Genomic DNA, 19893 nt, shown 5'->3' with positions numbered 1-19893 from the left:
ATGAATAAATAGTTTCAATCATCTATATAACTAATATTACCTTTTTAAAACAGTCGCTGATAAGTCAACAATAACTTCGCTGTAACGTAGATAATAAAGAATATATCGTTTAACCAGAAATAAGCAGAACCAACTTCGGTTTTACAGAATTATTTTGAATTCTTAGAGCCATTTCGAAACATTAAAGTGAAAGTCATGTTTTTTAACAATAAAAACAAATTACGGCAGTAAAAACAATTCGTTTAATTTAGACAATTCTTTCATATTCTTCTATAAAATAAATGTAAACAGTCATTGGAATTTTTTTGGTGTAATAAGTTTTAATAAAACGATTTTCAGTTTAAAAAAATATTGAGTTAGTGAAATTTCTAGGCAGATTTAGAGAAGTGCTTTTTTTAAACCCATTAAGAGTATTGAAAAAATAAATAGTAAAATTTTATAATATTTTAAAACCGTTGAACAGCCGCCACAGTACTGAGTTTATGACTATCATTGTTCAACTCCGCAGTATTGAAATTTTGAACCCAATCCAGTAGACAAAGAAACTTCCGAAACAAGTATGGGGATAAATTTGCCGACATGGAAGACTCTTAGATGTAACTAACCCGCATGGAGAGGCAAACCACGAAAACCTCTCACGGTTAGCCTGACGGCGAGGAGACTAACTCATCATACGTCTACCACTGAAGATATTTTACGTCAGCACTGTGGTCAGTACGAGTCGGGTGCGGAATTCGTATCGACCTTGGCGAACAATGAACAGGTATTCTCAGGTATTCTTTGTCCAAGGTATCGACCATCCATTGCTGGAAGTCGAACCCGGGACAACTCTTTGGAAGGGGAGCGCTCTGTCCCCCGAACCACGGCGGCTCAAATATTGAAATTTTATTTTATTTTATAACCATTGTTGAAAGGCCGTGAGTTTACGGCTATCAATACTCAACTCAGCAGCCTTGTAATTTTGAGCCCAATCCAGAAGAAAAAGAAACTCCAGGATCAAGTATAGGGAGAAATTTGTTTCGTGGATGTCTATTGGATGAAACTATCCGCATTTGCGTTACATGGACAGGAAAACAGGGAAAACCTACCACGGTTAGCCTGACGGCAAGGGGACTCAAACCCATGATTCGTCTACCACTGAGGATATTTTACTTCATCCTATAAATATGAATTTTTTTCCTAGAACCGTCGTTGAACAGCCGATTCAGTGTTGAGTTTATAACTATCAATGTTCAACACCGTAGCCTTGTAATTTTGAACCCAATCCAGAAGACAAGGAAAGTCCAGGATCAAGTATTAGGAGAAATTTTGCTTTCATGGAAGACTTTTTGATGAAACTAACCCACATTTTCGCTGTGCTGAATGAAGAGGAAAACCACGAAACCCTCCCAGGGCTAGCCTGACGCCAAAGGGACTTTAACACATGATCCGTCTATCACTGAAGATATTTTATGTCAGCACTGTGGTCGGTTTGGAATTCGTATCGACCAGTTATTGATGGGATTCCAACCCGGTTCACCTCATTGAAAGGCGGACGCTCCATCCCCTGAGTCACCATGGCTCAAATAAATATTAAAATTTTATTTTATAACCGTTATTGAACAGCCGATCCAATTTTGGTTTCACGACTACTAATGTTCAACGCTGTAGCCTTGTAATTTTGAACACAATCCAGAAGACAAGGGAACTCCTGGATGAAGTATTAGGAGACATTTGCCTTCGTGGAGGACATTCTTCGATGAAATTAACCCGCTTTTTTGCGTTACATGGAGAGGAAGACCACGAAAACCTCCCACGGTTAGCCTGATTTTTTCCGTCAGCACTGCGGTCGGTGCAAGCCAGGTGCGGAATTCGTATCGACCAACCTTCTCTGGGATTCGAGCCCGGTACACCTCATTGGGAGGCAACGCTCCATCACCTGAGCCACTACGGTTCAAATAATTGAAATGGAAATTATAATAATTACACATAAAAATTATCACCAGGGCCACTAAAATTAGGACCGCAAAAAATCGTTCCTTACTGATAAGTTCATTAAAGTTTATTACATTTTAATATTATTACAATACAATTCGTTACAACTGCAATTACGTTTTATAATGTTGTATATTTATTAGTTGGTTGGAATTAGTTGGCAAAATTATAATTTGTAGTTATCATTTGTAACACTTTCTTTTTAAAATTCCTGCGTATATTTCGCAGCAAGAAATATGAAAATACAGCTTATATGTTTTCCGCCACCCCCTTAAAACCCAAAGCACGGGTTTGATTTTTATTTAAATGAAATATGCACTTAAAATGAATGAAAATAAGTAAAATTACTACCATTTTATCATTGGAATAATTTTCATAACAATATAATTAACAAATAAAAAAAAAAAAAAAAAAGCAGAAAAACAAAGCTAATAATCTTTCTTTGAAACTTTATTCCTCCAAAAACCATTATGAAAAGCATATGATTTCTATATGCATAGCTATACATAATCATAAATTAGGTCATGCACGATATGGCACAGTATAAGGCAATATACATTAATGATTATGTGTCATGCAATGGGAACTTACAGTCTGAACCAGTGGATGCCGTGGATGCTCGGCGATTGTCCAAATTGAGGTAAGGACCTATTGGGAGGCTCATGCGCCGGCGCGTCCTGTCCTTGAACGCCGGCATATTGTTCATCAGCACCTAGACGTTGGCACAAACACTTTCATAAAACACACTTCCTCCCGCAACACCCTTTATTTTAATACCTTTAAACGAGCTGAAAACGGAGGACGACATCGAAGTGTTTACGAATTTAGATTGCAAAGAAAGACCTCACGATTTTGAGGGCGTAAATTTGATTTTGAAATATTTTGCTGTATAATATGGTTTATATACGAATTTAGATTGCAAAGAAAGACCTTAACACTAACGATTTTGAGAGAGTAAATATGATTTTAAAAATATTTTGCTGTATGATATGGTTTATATACGAATTTAGATTGCAAAGAAAGACCTTAACACTAACTATTTTGAGGGCGTAAATATGATTTTAAAAATATTTTGCTTTATAATATGATTTATATACGAATTTAGATTCCTAAGACCTTAACACTAACGATTTTGAGAGAGTAAATATGACTTTAAAAATATTTTGCTGTATGATATGGTTTATATACGAATTTAGATTGCAAAGGAAGACCTTAACACTAACGATTTTGAGAGAGTAAATCTGATTTTAAAAATATTTTGCTGTATGATATGGTTTATATACGAATTTAGATTGCAACGGAAGACCTTAACACTAACGATTTTGAGAGAGTAAATATGATTTTAAAATATTTTGTTGTATAATATGATTTATATATAAAATAATACGATGAAACGATAATTAATTGAAAAATGATTTCTTTTGAGAGTGTATTTCTTTTGTATATCATAATAACGCACAAATAGTAAAAATTAATTGATGAGTTCATGAAGCTCTTGTGAATAACTTTCAATCATAGTAATGAAGAACGGAGCATTTGATAAAGATAACCAAAAACGATTATCCACAGAAAAATCTAGAATTTGAAATTTAAATTTCAGGGTCTATTCATGCGTAGAGATACGAGTTTGCTCAGAATGGCATTCATTAAGAAGCATTTTGCTTAGCCTGATGAAACACTTCACTCAATTAGGTTTTGTTTGTAAGACATTGCATAGTTGACAATATTTTTTTGTGAAAATCCTAGATGCTTGAATAGATTCTATAATAATAATATAAACCAGGGATGTTCGAATTTTTTTAGCCTAAAGACCGGACAAACTCCTTCGCTATGTCCCAAAACCTAGCTTGAAAAAGTATCATTTATGAAGGTAATGGTCAAATGATTCCTCGTACTCCTGTAATTTAAGAAGAAAAAAATGCTTCTTTTCACAGTTTTTGAACTGATTTGAGCAATCACGAATTGACTCATTTGCCAAAATGCCAACTCAATCATGCCACTATATATGCACGTAAAACTGGCCATAGAATGAGATATCAATTGCGTAAGAGTAAGTAACTTACAGTTATTTCATCTCATTAATTACAATGATATTTCATATCTTTAATTACAACTTAAATGTTCGATTCCATTTTAAATTTCTATGCGACTTCTGATTATTATTTTGTAAGAATTACTTACGATGTAATTGGAATTTAAAATAGAATAAAAATAAACTGAGGACCAGATACTGACGTATCAGGCCTTCATTCGCAGGAAGGCTTGGTAGTGATGGTGACTTCGATGTAAACAAAATTAGATGCGATACGATAACATGTGCCGCCAGATGCAATCACCGAAATCAACCTCCTATTTAAATCCATCTCACATCTGAACTAGTCTAAAAACAAATGACATCTTTTCAGCTAAAGGATTAAAATTATCATGGACTAATCGGTGTTAGCAACACTTCAAGTACGTAATACTATTTCGTACCAGTGAATAACGAATATATTTAAGACTGCTTTTTTGGAAATTTTATTGACAAAATTTTTTCCCCGCTTCCCATGTCTCTATAAAACAAAAAAACTTGATGGTATAACAGGCAGTTTTACATAGTTGTTGGTGCCTTTTTATGGGTCGATCTAGTTTTCCTGCGTTAACTTCCATATTTCGTTTGGTTATTCATCAGGATAAAACTGATAACAAGTCATAAAGGTATCACTAATTCAAAGTTGTTTACCTGTAATATCTATTTTTCTCATTCTGTACTTATTACTACGTTCTAGCTCTTGATTGTTTTCGTTTGATTTAAAGGAGTTCTTTCTTTATTCATAATGTAATTTCTATGACATTACCTTACTACGCTGCATTTTAAGATGAACTTTTTTAAATTGTTGTCTAAACTTATTAACCGTTTTACAATCAATTATTATTTGGTGCAAATCACATTAATATACTATTATAAATTACATTCAAAGAGATTCGTTCATGAGTAAGAACTTAACGATAAGCACCATGCGATGCACAAATTGTATTTATTATATCCGTTTGTTTGGTAAGCGAAAATATTAAAGGAAGGCTGTAAACGCACCAAATTTGTTATAACACTATACCTTAAATTTTATATGTTATTTAAAGAAAAAACGATTACTAAGCAAAATTATTTATACTCACTAATAGATCTCAATCGAATCATGTGGTGTAACTACCACTATAAATATTAAATACTAAATCACTAGTACATAAGACATGTTAACTTGATTCTATCATGAGGTACCTTTTGATAGATGAAGGTTGACATGGTCGATTTATGAGTCCCCACATTGGTGACCCGGACGAAAGGGAAATTTTTGAAGTTGGGACACCAGTGAGCAAAAGAAAGCATAACAGAATTCTTTTTAGTACATATATTTTAAGTGAGTAATTTCAACTTTCGAGGAAAGGATCGTATTAAGCGAAAAGACAACAATTATTGAAACGAAATCATTTGGCTTGGTGATAGAGAACTAGGGGCTTAGGTCGCTAGTAAAATTATATTTTTCATGAATTCAAACGTCGAATATTAATATTCATCAAATGTTCCAAACATTGGATACAAAATAAAAACGTTATCAAAACCTAACGAATAAATATTACTGACAAAAAGTGAAATCGCCTAAGTAAGCAGTAAGTATTAATGATATCAAATATAGTAAAAACGACTTTTTTAAAAAAAATGGTACCAAGTAATTTTATACAATAACACCGAATAAGAGATCAACAAAGTATTAAACAAAACCATTTCAAACAACAAATTCAAAAACAATTTTAAACAACTCATTTACGTTTATTTAAAGAACGAAGCGAAAAATGAAAATATTGCAACAAACAGCATTATCCTTGAATAGTTTTATAACTGGATTTAACGATTCGATACAATGAGATATTTTTGGAGAAGAGGATAATTAAAACACCCTTCCGGTGAAAGATAATAGTTAGAGAAATGAAGTTTTGTGTTAGAATAAAACTATACCCTCAGTTAAACTATCTTTCTATCTTATGGAGTTCCTAATTAATTAAACGGCGGCTGTTTAATATTCAAGAAGTGTAAAACAAATATTTCGTTTCTCTAATTATTCTATTAATTTATACAGTTGTTTTTAATTTAAAGCGTGTGGACGTAGGCTTAAGTAATTCGAACTGTTGTTGAAGGATTAATTATACCGGTCCTCGATTCATTGTGTTATAACTTCATTAATACAGTTTAACAAAAGAATCATAGAAAATAGTATTATCTTTTGCATGACTGTAAAACAAGATGCATTTGCTCAAGAATATGGAGGATTAACTTGGAATACAAACAAGAAAGTAGTACAAATAAACTGATTAGCTTATCTATTTGCGAAAATCAAATGAACAAGGCAAATTTTGCTTTTTTTGCAATAAAATACATTTTATCAAAAGTTCTTTAAAAAGCTTTTATGGTAGAATAAATGGTGAATGGGGAGTTCGGTATGAAAAAATATTGAGTTTATTATGGACATTTGAAATTAAAAAAAAACTAAAATCCTCAAAAATAATTTGGATTGGATTTACTGACACAAGAGGAGGATGCGGCTGTACTGCGATTACGGTTCATGTGGTGGATAGCGATATTATGTTTTAAACGCCTGCGTCTGGTAAAAGAAACGGTAGAAGACAAAAGGAAGAAATGGTTAAATCGGGATCATGGAATATTTATTGAAGGTTGTGGTTCATTTACGTAGCACTAGAGCAGCACAATGGGCTATTGGCGACGGTCTGGGAAACACCCCTGAAGACGCATCCGAAGACATGCCATCTCAATTTTGATCCTCTGCAGAGGGGATGGCACTCCCACTTCGGTAGCCCAACGACCTGCACGCGAAGTCGAGCGCTTTACGGTAGAACAGTTTAACGAGTACCAATACCGCATACCCTCGGTCCTACGCAGACTGATCCAAGTGGTCACCCACCCGCACACTGACCGCAGCCAGTGATGCTTGATTTCGGTGATCTGCTGGAAACCGTGTCTTAACGATAAGTCCACTGCGGGACATCAATTGAAGAAGTCACAGTAAATTTTTACATTTCAAGGGGGGGGGGATGTTTCCCTAAATAATTATGAGGATAAAGAAAAAACACCAACAAAATATTTTGCAATGGAATCTATAATTCAGAATTTAAATATGAAAGAGTGGAGTTAAATGGAATACTAAGTAATAATTTCATAATCCAACACCGAAAACTAATAAAAGTGGTTTAAAAAGTGATTATGTTCGTCCCAATCTCTGCGTATCATTTATTGTTACATTTACGATTGAATAAAACTATATATTATATTGTTAAACAAATACTATATCTTTTGTACTAAATATTTGAACATACATATTTAATTCAGAATAGAAGAAGTTTGTATTGTTTTTTAATATATATTCTATTCACAACTGTAAATGATATATCATTCCATATTCTTCCGGATTTTCTATCGTCTTTCTTTTGATTAAGGGAACTGAATAAATAAAGAAACCCCAAAACACGAGGGACCAAGCCACACTATCACTATTTCGATATCAAGAGAAAGTGAAATCAAAGCAGCCAGACAACAGTTATTTGATCCCACGTAATCGAATGAAAGCCTTAGCAGATAGTTCAGGCAAGACGCCAAAGATACTTCAAAAATAATATTTCTTCATTCTTTCAGAGAGGGGCGATAACAGACTCGAAGAATTGCGATAAATTTATGCGTTGCCTGGCAACAACTTCAAACGTGGAACAAAGGAAACAGATTGGTGGAGGTTTCAATTTGTGCGAGTAGAAAGAGAATTAAAATAGGAAGAAAAAAAATAGAAATCTCCAAGGGTGGTAACTACCGTACAAACACGAGAGCCGCTTAGGAAAAAAAAAAATACGCCCTGAGCTTAATAGAATTCCGGGAAAATTTGGAAATATTCCTTTTTTTTTTAACATGATAATGTATATATAAAGAAAGAAAAAAGTGGGTGTGGTGCACATTGAGTTCCAACATTTGTCAGAAGTAAAAGAAATTTCATCTACTAAAGACAGAATAATGGGACGGATAAGACTCTTTAACAAATGGCAAAATAAAGGACCAGATGAAACATTTCTGCTGAGAACATAAATTAAATTTGGGTCCAAAAGTATTTTAAGTTTACTTGTCACCAGGTATAATTATAATAATTCATTATAGTTATAAAACTAATTAAGGATTAAGATAATACGATAATTGTACGATAACTGCCAAAAAGTAATGTTCATATGATTATTTTATTTTTCATACGAGAAGCATTATTTTGGGTAGCATTAAAAAATCTTCCGTTAATGATGATGATTTAATAATTTGTTTGAACAAAGAAAACAAAATGAAAAACTTATAAGAAAGAAAAGGGCAGAAAATGCAACAAACAAGGTTTTTTTGGGGGAGATTTGGTTTTTCTGTCGCACTCAAGCGAAAAACATTTGGACAAAAAACTGGAATTTGTTTCTTTTTTAAATTTAGATAAGTTTATCAAAAACCGAAGCATTTACAGCAATTTTCAGTTTTATTTGAAACACACGTCTAAAACGTGGTTTAAAAAAAGTGGTAATTAAATCAATAGCTTCAGATAAAAAATTATTCCCATTTTAAGTAAAACTTTGAAAAGCAGTAAAAGGACCGCATGTCGTAAACATGAGCTACAAGATGTAACTAACAAAAAAAAGTGAGTTTCCGACGTGTGTTTGTTAACATTCTATTCTAATATTTTTTTTCTAACAAAAAGAAAGAAAAAATTAATTTATTAAGAATTGAAAATATTAATTTTCAAGGGCATATCAGTGAGGCATATATCAAATGTGACCCAAGATAGGTATTAACAGTTACCACAGTGTAAACATGCATAGGTAAATATTCCGTGAAAAAAAAAACTAAAGCAGTATCTTGTTTAGATGCTGAGAAAAGGTGAACTGAAAAAGGCTAGTTTTAGCATTATTGGCATATGCTCCACCAACTTTCCTTAACAGCTAAAAAAATATTTAGTGATTTTTACATATCGTTTTAAAAAAAATATGTAAAAATACAACGATGTAACTTCTTTGAGAATTTTCGTTCGATCGAGGAAAAAAACAAAATAGGCAAAGACAACACAATTTTATTTTAATTCCACGTTATACCGCATTAGAACACGCATTAACAAATTTCCCTCCTGACCAAACATCGAAGAAATCATTCAAACCACACCCCAACTTCCGACTCCGATCAAAGACACAAAATCTCACTTAGGAAATTCAGCGAGAAATGCCCTTGCCTGTGACATAGGGGCGCCCCCACTACCGCCCCATCAGGATTTACAAGGTCACTTTGCTAGTATTGATTGGCCTTAGAAGCAAGCGAAGCACACACCTTCCACGATAGGGCTTATTCCAACACTAAATCCAAGAAAGTAAAAAAATAAAATAAATCTCTGTATAAGAGGATCGGGCAAGTTGAAATCGTGTTTCAGTCTTTTTTTAGCAACTTTTTCTTCATCATCTTTTTGGAGAGTGGATGGAAGAGTTACGTGTGAAAAAGAAACTTAACTTTTTGCAACTTGAACGGTGAGTTTCGATTGGAGGAAAAGTACATTACGAACGAGTTTGGGAAACTGAATTCTTTAATTTTTTCTCCTTATTTGAAAGATGTTTAAATATAGAATTTCATGATTTTTAGTTAAGATTTATATCAGCGACTTATATTTTTTTAAGGGCGTGAAGTATAAAATTTCCGGATTTCAAGGAAATAAAAAAATATCTCATGCCTGATATAGAAAAATATGCCTTATTCTCATTAGATAAATTTATATTATTTATTCCTACCCAGGAATAGACTAATTTTAATTAAAAACTTTACTGTGATAATTTAGTTTAAAAAATAGTTTGGACAGGTCATATATATATATTTTTTTTTTACGTTTTATAAAAATATCTAAAAATACATAGAAACATCTGATTGCCTGCATGTAAATAATGTTCCTTTTTTTTTCTCACAAAAAAAAAAAAAACTCTTTTGAATAATTTAAAAACGTGGTGTTTCATTATATTGCCTTAAATCATTCAAATCAGACCTCTCGTTTGATATAGATGATTGGGATTTATTATATAGTTAACTCTAATTTAAGTAGAAATTTTTCGTAAATATCCGAAAAACATGTTCAGCACTTAGGGTTAAATCTTAATAATGTGCATTATAATTACATACTGCGGCAATTAACAAAACACATAGCACAATTTGTAACATATTATGATTGAAAAATTCCGCAGTCTTTTCAAAAACATTGCGTGGTCTTCCTAGAAGCGTTTATTAAAATAAGTAATATCAAATATTCCATTAAAATGCGTAAAATATAACAATAGCTCTTTACCAGGAAAAAAAAAAACATCCATTGTCTACGGAAAAAAAAGCACTTTCAAAAAGTGAAAAGAAAATTAAATGCATGAGTGCAAATGTTTACCCTTCTGTCAACCTTAATTCAAAAGAATATGCCATTTAACAAATCATAATAATAGAATTAGTTTCAGCAAAAGATTTTCAGAACCAAAAGGTTCATAAATCTTCAATACCATTTACACACACTTCTATTGCTACAACCTATAATTCAACAATTATTTGTAATTAAATAAATACAACAATGTGATGTATCGTTAAAAAAAAAAAAAAAAAAAAAAAAAAAAAAAAAAAAAAAAAACTCGCAGTCTTTTCACGAATATTGCTAAGTATTCTTAAAAGTGTACTTTAAATAAACTAAATCCTTAAAATTTGTAAACTATTAAAATAGCTCTTTAAAAAAATCTTTAGTCTACAGCAACACTTTAAAAAAGTGGAAAGATAATTCAATGATAAATGGATACAAATAAATGTTTACTTTTCTGTAAACCTTAATTCAAAAGAAAACTTTATTTAGCAAATCATGAATAGAATTGTTTCAGTACAAGGTTCTTAGCACCAAATTTTACATAAACTTGCATAAATGAGCTGATGAAAAGTGTTAAAAACATGATTTCGGTATTAAAAATAAATTAAATAAATACTACAATTTATGATAAAACAATTTGCATTCCTTTCAAGAATATCGTGAGTTCTTCCCAAAAGCATTTCTTTCAAAATAAATATTAAACATTACATTGAAATTCGTAAAATATTACAACAGCTCTTTATTAATAACACTAAATGGAGAAATAAACAACTTTAGTCGAATGTGAAACTACTTTTAAAAAGCGGAAAGAAAATTCAATGACATAGATGCAAATACTTACTCTTCTGTAAACCTTAATTCAAAAGAAAATGCTATTTAACAAAGCATGAATACAATTAGTCTCAGTAAGAGGTTTTAAGCAATAAATTTTACATAAACTTGCATAAAATAAGCTAATGAAAAGTGTTAAAAACATGATTTCGGTATCTAAAAAAAAAAACCTGCTTTACGAGCTGCATCGAAAAGAAATAATTTGCTCAAAGAGTGAGTAACAGTCAATGCACGAAGGAAAAAAAAAAAAAAAAAAGACATTTTTACGCTTGGTTGAAATCTTAAGGAGAAAGTTAATTTTATAGGTAAATAGCTCTTTTTAAACATGCCTCAATTTAGAATAAAAATCCTATCAGCCGGGGAAAAAAGGAAATTTCAAGATGTTAATTAAGAGTTATAAAAACTGTTTGTTTTTAAGATAATTGCAATTGCTACTAGTATTAGCATATAAGTGAAGATTTCTCAGTAAGCTGTGAGGTCATTTCCTAAAATTAAGAAGGTTTCTAATTATAATTAGAATAATCAGGAACGTACAGTAGTCGAAATTAATTATGCTTGTTTGCGCTCCAATAAATTAAAACTCAAACATTCACGGAGGGAAAAAAATGAATAAAATATGTGTTTGAAAAAATTATTAACAAAATAGTTCAAAAAAAAAGTTATTTACCAAAAATATAATGTCACTCTGGACTAGCTTTATTTTATTTTATTTATTTATTTATTTTGAAAAAGTCATCGATTTAAAATGTGATTTTTCAGTAACTATGCGACTGATTTCGCTCAAATTTTGCATTTTGCCATTTAAAAATTTATTCTTTAAAATGATGAAAATTTTTTTATACCTTACGATTAAAACAATTTTCGACCTAAATAAAATAATAATAAACAATACACCGAAGAGCCATTACATTATGACCACCCTGGTAATAACATGTAGGACCACCTTTAGCCCTCAAAACTGCTAGCACCCGCTGTGGCATTGATTACACAAGGTGCTGATGGGTAGTATGAGGTATCTGGTACCAAGTGCTCACCAACTGGTCCTGCAATTCCCTCACATTGCGAGGGGGTAGCGTGGCAGCATGAATTTGGTTTTCCAAGTAGGACCACAAATGCTCTATTGGATTAAGGTCAGGTGAATTTGGGGGCCAAGACATGACTTAAAAGTCACTGGAATGTTCCTCGACGATCGACCCTTATGACATGGTGCATTATCCTGTTGGTAAACACCATCCCCCGCAGGAAAAACTGTTGCCATGAATGGGTGAACCTGGTTTGCAACTATTCAAGTAGCTTACAGACGTCAGGGATTGTTCTATGAAGATTATGGGTCCTAATGTGCCCCATGAAAACATTGTTCCTGGGCGAGAAATCATGAAAACCTGGGCGAGTCCATTGTTATAGATGGAGGGTGGTCATAATGTAATGGCTCTTCGGTGTAAATATTTACTAATAGTTGTATTTCGCATGAAAGTTTTCAATTCACTTGTAAAAAATTTTCGTTATATGGTGAAACAAGCAAAAAGTCAAATTAACAATGAGGGGTCCAAACATGAAACGGCTCTTCTGAGTAAACTATTGGGACCACATTTACCAGATTGCGACTACCCCCTATATTTTGAGAGTCAGAAATACGAATTCGTTGAAAAAAAGGGGTAAGCTTATTCAGATAAAATTCCATTTCTGTGACTGATTTCGTAACTTAAAATATCGTTTGTACTAATTAATTAGTATATTTGAGGTTCCCCCTTCAAACCTTTGAGATTGAGTACTTAGAACGTGAAGATCCGATCATTAGATCAAAAGTAATTTCGTTCTTAATGATTAAAAAAAATATTGGAAACTTTTGGACAAAATATGGGATATGATATGCATATGGGAAACTTTTTGGGCGCATTTTATAGAAAAAAAGTAAAAGATTGTAATGTAGAGACAGATACTGTTAATCCTATTTATTAAAATTAATCCAACTGGGGACTACATTCAACAAGATCGAGTAACATAATGAATTAACTTATATGCATACGTATATTTACGTTCACTTAGAAATAGAAAAAAAAATTGTTACGTATTTGATTTGTATTTTAAAAAACTGATTCGATTCAATTGCTACAGACAATCATCATTTTTATATTTTTTAGTACAATTTTTAAATAAGTTTTAAGATATTGTCATAAGGGATTCAAAAAAATATTAACTTATATAGAAATAGAAAAAAAAATGTTGCAATTTCTTAAATTATGCATATTTACACAAAATTAAAAAAAACACTGCCAAACAGTCTGAAATGTTCTGAAAAAATAATTTGATAATTTAAGTTTCATGAAACTAAGTTGTGTTTGTTCAACTGTCTAGACTTTTCACTAGTAATATTAGATAAATCAATACTTTTGCACAACTTATTGCAAAAACTTTTACAAAAAGAAAGCATATTTAGTAGTTTTTTAGCAACTGTTCAAATATCATATTAGCACGTTTATATGATGATTTTAAAAATCAGCAAAATTAGACAAACCAAAAAAACTCTTATTAGTAAGCCTATAAAAAATAAATCTATTTTACAAAATTCAACTAATTTTGATATTTACAAAAAAGGTTGTTACATGAAGGAAATTAGTGTAGTATGTAAGCATTGCTTTTATTCTTACCAAGAAAGTAAACAAACCGAAGGTTTTTAAGTGCTTACTATAGTTTGCCTACGGTAAGAACTCTCTACACCACGAAGTCTGAGGCCGTCTGCTGCTATGGAAACAGGAAAAGAGCATTTCAGGGAGGGTAGCTTCCTTGACTCTAGGGCTAAAAAGATTCCCTTTCCCTCACCGACCCGAGGCAGAAGTTCTCCTTAACAGTGACCCCACACCCCTACTTGAAATAGTTGTACCTCGGTACCATAGTCACCGCCACGAGGCCAGACGAATGGCTAGGAGAGTTCTTGCTTTAGACAGACTATAGTGATAAGACGGGCTTCAGTCCAACCCCAAGCCCGGCTAGTTTATTGAAAAAAGGTTTCGTTCTCAGACAGGGTTGAACTCGTGATAAGTATTTCATAACTTTTTAACAAACGTTTGGTCCACTTACTAAGTTTAAAAAAAAATATGCAAAATTTATAAGATGTAACATTTGATAATTTAATTATAAACACATTATAAATTACATAAGATGTAATTTATAATGTGATGATTACAGCGATTATCATCAAAGACTGAGGGGCGAGACTGCAAAATTTCAGACGCATAGCTCGGATGCGGGAGAACTATGGGCTCTAAGAAATTCCACGTATCTCGGGCTCATGTGGGCACGGATTAAAATTCGTCTGGCTCAGGCCTCCAAAAGAGAGCCCGAACTCACCCGCAGTACTACCGTATAATGTTTAAACGGTCCCTTATGAGCCGCGGTGGCTCAGGGGGTAGAGCGCATGCTTCTCAATGAGGTGACTCTGATTCGAATCCCAGTGACGGCTGGTCTATACAAATTCCGCACCTGGCTCGCACCGACCACAGTGCTAACGAAAAATATCCTCAGTTGTAGACGGATCATAGGTTAGTCACCTTGCCGTCAGGCTAACAGTTGGAGGTTTTCTTGGTTTTTGTTTCCATGTAACGCAAATGCTGGTTAGTTTCAACAAAAATGTCCCGCACAAAGTCACATTTTCCCCTGTACTTATTATAGCAATTCCCTTGTCTTCTGGATAGGGTTCAAAATTACAAGGCTACGAAGTTGAACATTGGCAGTCCTATCAGTAAATTCAAAATCGGTTCGGCTGTTCAAAGACGGTATCTTATGGTAAAAACGGTATCTTATGGTAAAAACGGTATCTTATGGTAAAAACGGTATCTTATGGTAAAAACGGTATCTTATGGAACGTCATAAAAGTCCGAGAAACTATTTTATAATGATGTTTTTTGTAAAAATTAAGCATTCATTATTTTCGAAGTTTATTGTCTGAATAAGAATTCTATAATTAAACAGTATTTCAGAAGTTAAAAATAGAAAAAATTTTTCTTTTTTGCACCATTAAAATATTGCCGTAATGTTTCCTCAACTCGGGAAAATTGAAAAAAGCTTCTCCGAGACTTTAGTATGTTATTTTTTTTTTTTTTTTTGAATAATCGATCTTGAAATAATCGATTCAATCATTTTATTTTTAAATACTTGAGCATTAAGCTAGTGTTTTAATATGAAAAAGATATTTAAAGAAAAAAAAATCTTATCTTTCACGGGAAAAAAAAAATCATAATCCATTTTCCTCATCAGAGGTATTATAAATATATTCTGAAAAATAATTATCTTTGAAGCTCGTGATAACATAATGAGTTCGGAATGAAGAATTTGATAGGTACTTAAGAATTATGAAAGGATAAATAGAAGCATGTTAATACACCGCTCAGTAAAGCATAAAAACAACTTCAGTTTTGTGGAAAGGACAGTGGCGTTAGGGCATTATTCACGAATGGACATTTTTTTAATTTTCTCATAGGAGAAAAAAATTTCTAAATCAAGATTTTTTTAATAGGCATTATTAGATATAGGATATATTAAATACATTAAGTTTCATGAACAAACTTAATGTATTTAATATTTTTAGACTTCCCCTAAAAAAAGAGAATTAAAAAAAAAAAAAGAAGTTAATCACAATCGGAAACTTTAATCATACCATTAAATCTATTTTGAGATGCTGCGTTCTTTTTGTATGGTTCATAACTACACCTGTAATTATATTTAGATCCTAGCAGTAATCCACTATTTACTTATAACAGCAATCCACTATTTATTTCGGTATCCTTTGCGCAATTATTTAAACTAAAATGTCAGTGAAAAAAAAATGGCATTTTTAAAAAAAAATATATACCCATATTTTTTTTAATAATAACGTATTTTTTAATATATTTTAACAAGTGAATAAATTATGAAAATCACACGCATTTATAAAATATTGCATTAGTATTTTTCATTGCGCTTTTCGGATCAAAATAAAATAGCTAAATTTGTTAATCAAAATAAATGTTTTCTTAATATCAGTTTTTAAAATTAAACACTCCTACAGAAAACATAAAAAGTTATTTTGATACAAATCATTTAATACATAGTAATTCTGCGACTTTATAACTGGCTTGGATTCAATAAGGAATAAAGATATGAGAACACAAGTTTCAATCCGCTAATCCTTTAATTGTGGAGACGCTGTTTTTAGCGCTTTACTTGCAATAACAATATGCCTCAAAGTTTTTCTATGTGGTTTAAGTCAGGTGATATTGCAGACCAATCAAGATGCTTTAGTGTTAATAAAAACCAGTTACAAATTCTCCCAGCCCGATGAAGTGTGATGTTATCTTGAAAAATAAGAGAAACTACAGCATACTCATCATGAAGATTTTGACGCAAAACCAACATCTCGTCAGTCAAAAGGTTAAAACCAACATGCTGGCTCAGTAAATGGTGGCCAAAGTCAGTGGGTCTATTTGATAAACTCAACAAACGCACCCTTGATTTTAATCTGACTTTTCTCACAACCTCTTTCACAGTTGATGCTTGTATTTTTTTTCCCCTCTACTTAGCTAATATCTCTAATCAATTCTATCATTATAATTTTGAAACAACTAAGTTTTTATAATATTTCAAACTAAAAAAATTACATACTAAAAGCTTTCGAAAAGGAAAAAAGCGGGTAAAGAGTACACGTGACATTCAATCGCTAATACTTAACCACTTAACCCTAATTATCGAATAAAAAAAGCTAATTACCACTGCAAACAAAATAAAACTAACGAAATGAAGTTATCTAGGGTGACGTAAAAACTATTTTGAGAGAACAGTTATCCAAGAGTTTCATCACAGGCACATACATTATTAAAAAGAACTCATAAATTAAATTACAGAGACTCCATCAAATACTCGGACTTCTTCTGTAAGTGAATCAAAAGGCTTAGAGTAGACAGGAATTTTCGTTGTTCCTTAGAAAGAATTGTTTGCCTTTAGACTTTTAGACGATAGAATAGTGAGAATGGAATTTCGTGTTTAAATTTTTAATACTTTTCCGCCTATACAATAAAACATTAAAGAAAACACACACATGACTTGACGTGTATGAGAATTCCTTACCTTTTCAAACTCTACCGAATTCTATGCTTTGTAGTTCAATTTATCAAGTTGTTATAAGAATCAGCTGAAGCTAAAATGGCGCGAGTCATTTTTTCATGAGGTTGGAAATATCTGTTATAAAAGTAGTTAAATCTCAATTCTTAAATTATCTATATATATTTGTTTATGGGATGTTCTGCTGAAGCCAGGTATTTATCTGATAAAATATTTAATGTTATAAAAAAATATTAGTTTTTAAAATTTTAGACTCTTTAATCGTCGGCAGGATTCCACCTTACACTGCCTACACCTTGGAGGTTCAAAATTAATATTTAACCGATGGAAAAAAAATAAAAGATGCTTTCGAAATATGGACAAATCATGGTACAGAAAGGAGAGAGTAATAAACAACACGTTCGATTTGATTGCGGTAGGAAACCAAGAGGAAAGACTAAGATTAGCAACACCTTCAAGTTTCAACCTCCAATTAAACCAGTTTTGATGTGATGATGGTATATTTGATTTGGTTATTGAAAGTTGTGGTGTTAGCTTTCAAATTTATTCGTAAATAAATACATATATGTGTAAAACTTCTTGATCGTTGATTACAAGAAAGGCATCGATATTTTTTACAACTCAAAATGAATAATTTTGCGCGTGGTTTTCACAAATACGATAATTAACTTTCAAACATATTTACAACATTTATTTGAGAGCACTCGCCTCCCAATGAGGTGATTCAGGTTCGAATCCCAGACTTGGCTGGTCGATACGAATTCTACACCCGGCTGACCGAACACAGTGTTGACATAAAATAGCCTTGACGGATCATGGGCTAGAGTCCCTTTGCCTTCAAACCGTGGTTTTCCTCTCCATGTAACGAAGTGCGGATTAGTTCCATCAAAAAGTCCTCCACGAAGACGAATTTATTGTAATGTTTTATCCAGAAATCCACTCGTCTTCTGGATTGGGTTAAAAACTACAAGCCTCTACGGAATTGAATAATGGATTTCGTAAACTCAAAATTGAGTCGACTTGTTCAACGACGGTTAAAAAATAAAATAAAACACTTATTTCAGAAATTTATAAACAGAAATCAAATAAAAATTTATTTTTTTTTACAAATTTACTACACTTCTTAATTAATAAAGCTTTAATAAGACTTCATATAATTTTTTTTAAATATAATCTATATGCGGTATTTATAACTGAATGCACAAACTTGATTGCGAGAATCATAATATAGAATTTATCACACATATCACCACCTGGCTCACTTAACATCATTACCTCAATTATTAAGGGCCCAGATTCTCCAGAAATCGATAGTTTCTGTCAATGGCATCATTAACTAAATTAAAAAGACCCATTTCTGGCGGATTCGATAGATTCTGCCTAAGGCATATAATAGATACTAATGATTTAAATATAACGAGCTCATGAACATTAATTTCATCGAATGGGTATGACAACTAGACCACTAATTCCAATACTTAATTTAAAGGGAAATTTAACTTTTAAGAAGTCATTTCAAGTATTTAGTGTAAATAAAGTTAAGAGTATAGACGAGGTAGTATTAATATTTGGTTTAAGCAATAAAAGAAGTAGATTAAAGCAATAGTTGAAAATTGGGTTAAAATACAATTTTTAATGTATCTTAACCATTTTAACCGAGAACTATAGTAGTCGATGAAATAATAGGGTATAATAGAGAAATCAAAAAATAACACTGGCAACGTTGCAAAAAGGAAAAAAAATCGAAACTATAGTAAGTCCATTTTTGAGCTTTTATTTATATTTCAAGTTGTCGTATATTTCAAGTTATATATAGTATATTTCAAGTCATTTATATTTCAAGTTGTTTTCCCTTAATCATAGGTAGCACAAAATAACGCCTATTTTCATATGTATCAACATTCATTGCTGAATACAGATATTTCCCTGCGTAGGAGCAAAATAATAATATTAATTACTATAATCTGGACATTCACCAAAGTGTCTATGTGAATCTCGACATTAAAAAGAAGTAAATTATTACATAAATCGTCTAAACTTTAAATTGTGAAGCAGTTGTTGACTAGTTTTAACAAATTTAAATCTTTAGCAAGCCAAAAAATAAATAACACAACTGAGAAACTAAAATAACGAAACGAACTATTATAAATATAAAAAATTTAGTAAGATAAATGACAATAATCCATACCATGTTTTCAACAAACATTTTACTATAAGATTTAGATGAAACGCATTCTTTTATCCTTATAAATACATCATTACCATAGCTCACAATTGAGAAAAAGAGTTCTTTCGAATTCTTACGTAGTAAACTCTAAACGTATGTAACGAACGCAATAAGAAAAAAAAGGAAGCTTACTTTTCGTCGAAACAGAAATAAATAATGGCATTCATTAGTGAAACATCAACTTATAGCCAGAGAGATGCATTTTTTTTTAAACAATGGGATTTTTTCTAGCTTTCATACAACTGTGTAGAACACTCCCTAAAATTTATGAATAATTCACAGGGTTCTAGGAAAATTCTGATGTACATTTGTCTATAGAAAATTTCGAAGCTTGGAAAC

The 19893-nt window shown here is 31.8% G+C and overlaps 1 protein-coding gene across 9 annotated transcripts in view; it reads right to left on the bottom strand.

The window, feature by feature from the left end:
• The window catches only part of LOC107451281 (adenosylhomocysteinase-like 1), a 249994-nt gene that overhangs the window by 27791 nt on the left and 202310 nt on the right, over positions 1-19893 (bottom strand). The window contains exon 2 of one of the 9 annotated variants that reach the window (XM_087151585.1): positions 2566-2686. The exons of the other annotated variants lie outside the window; for them this stretch is intronic. Within the exon in view, the coding sequence (XP_087007711.1) occupies positions 2566-2686 (121 nt within the window). The remainder of the gene's footprint in view (positions 1-2565; positions 2687-19893) is intronic. 9 annotated transcript variants of the gene reach the window in all.

Source organism: Parasteatoda tepidariorum, chromosome 9 (genome assembly GCF_982258835.1).
Source record: "Parasteatoda tepidariorum strain Cologne lab strain chromosome 9, Ptep-v5.0, whole genome shotgun sequence".
Taxonomy (NCBI): Eukaryota; Metazoa; Arthropoda; class Arachnida; order Araneae; family Theridiidae; genus Parasteatoda; species Parasteatoda tepidariorum.
Note: the sequence above shows the minus strand (reverse complement) of the source record. Positions and strands in the feature narration are given on the sequence as shown.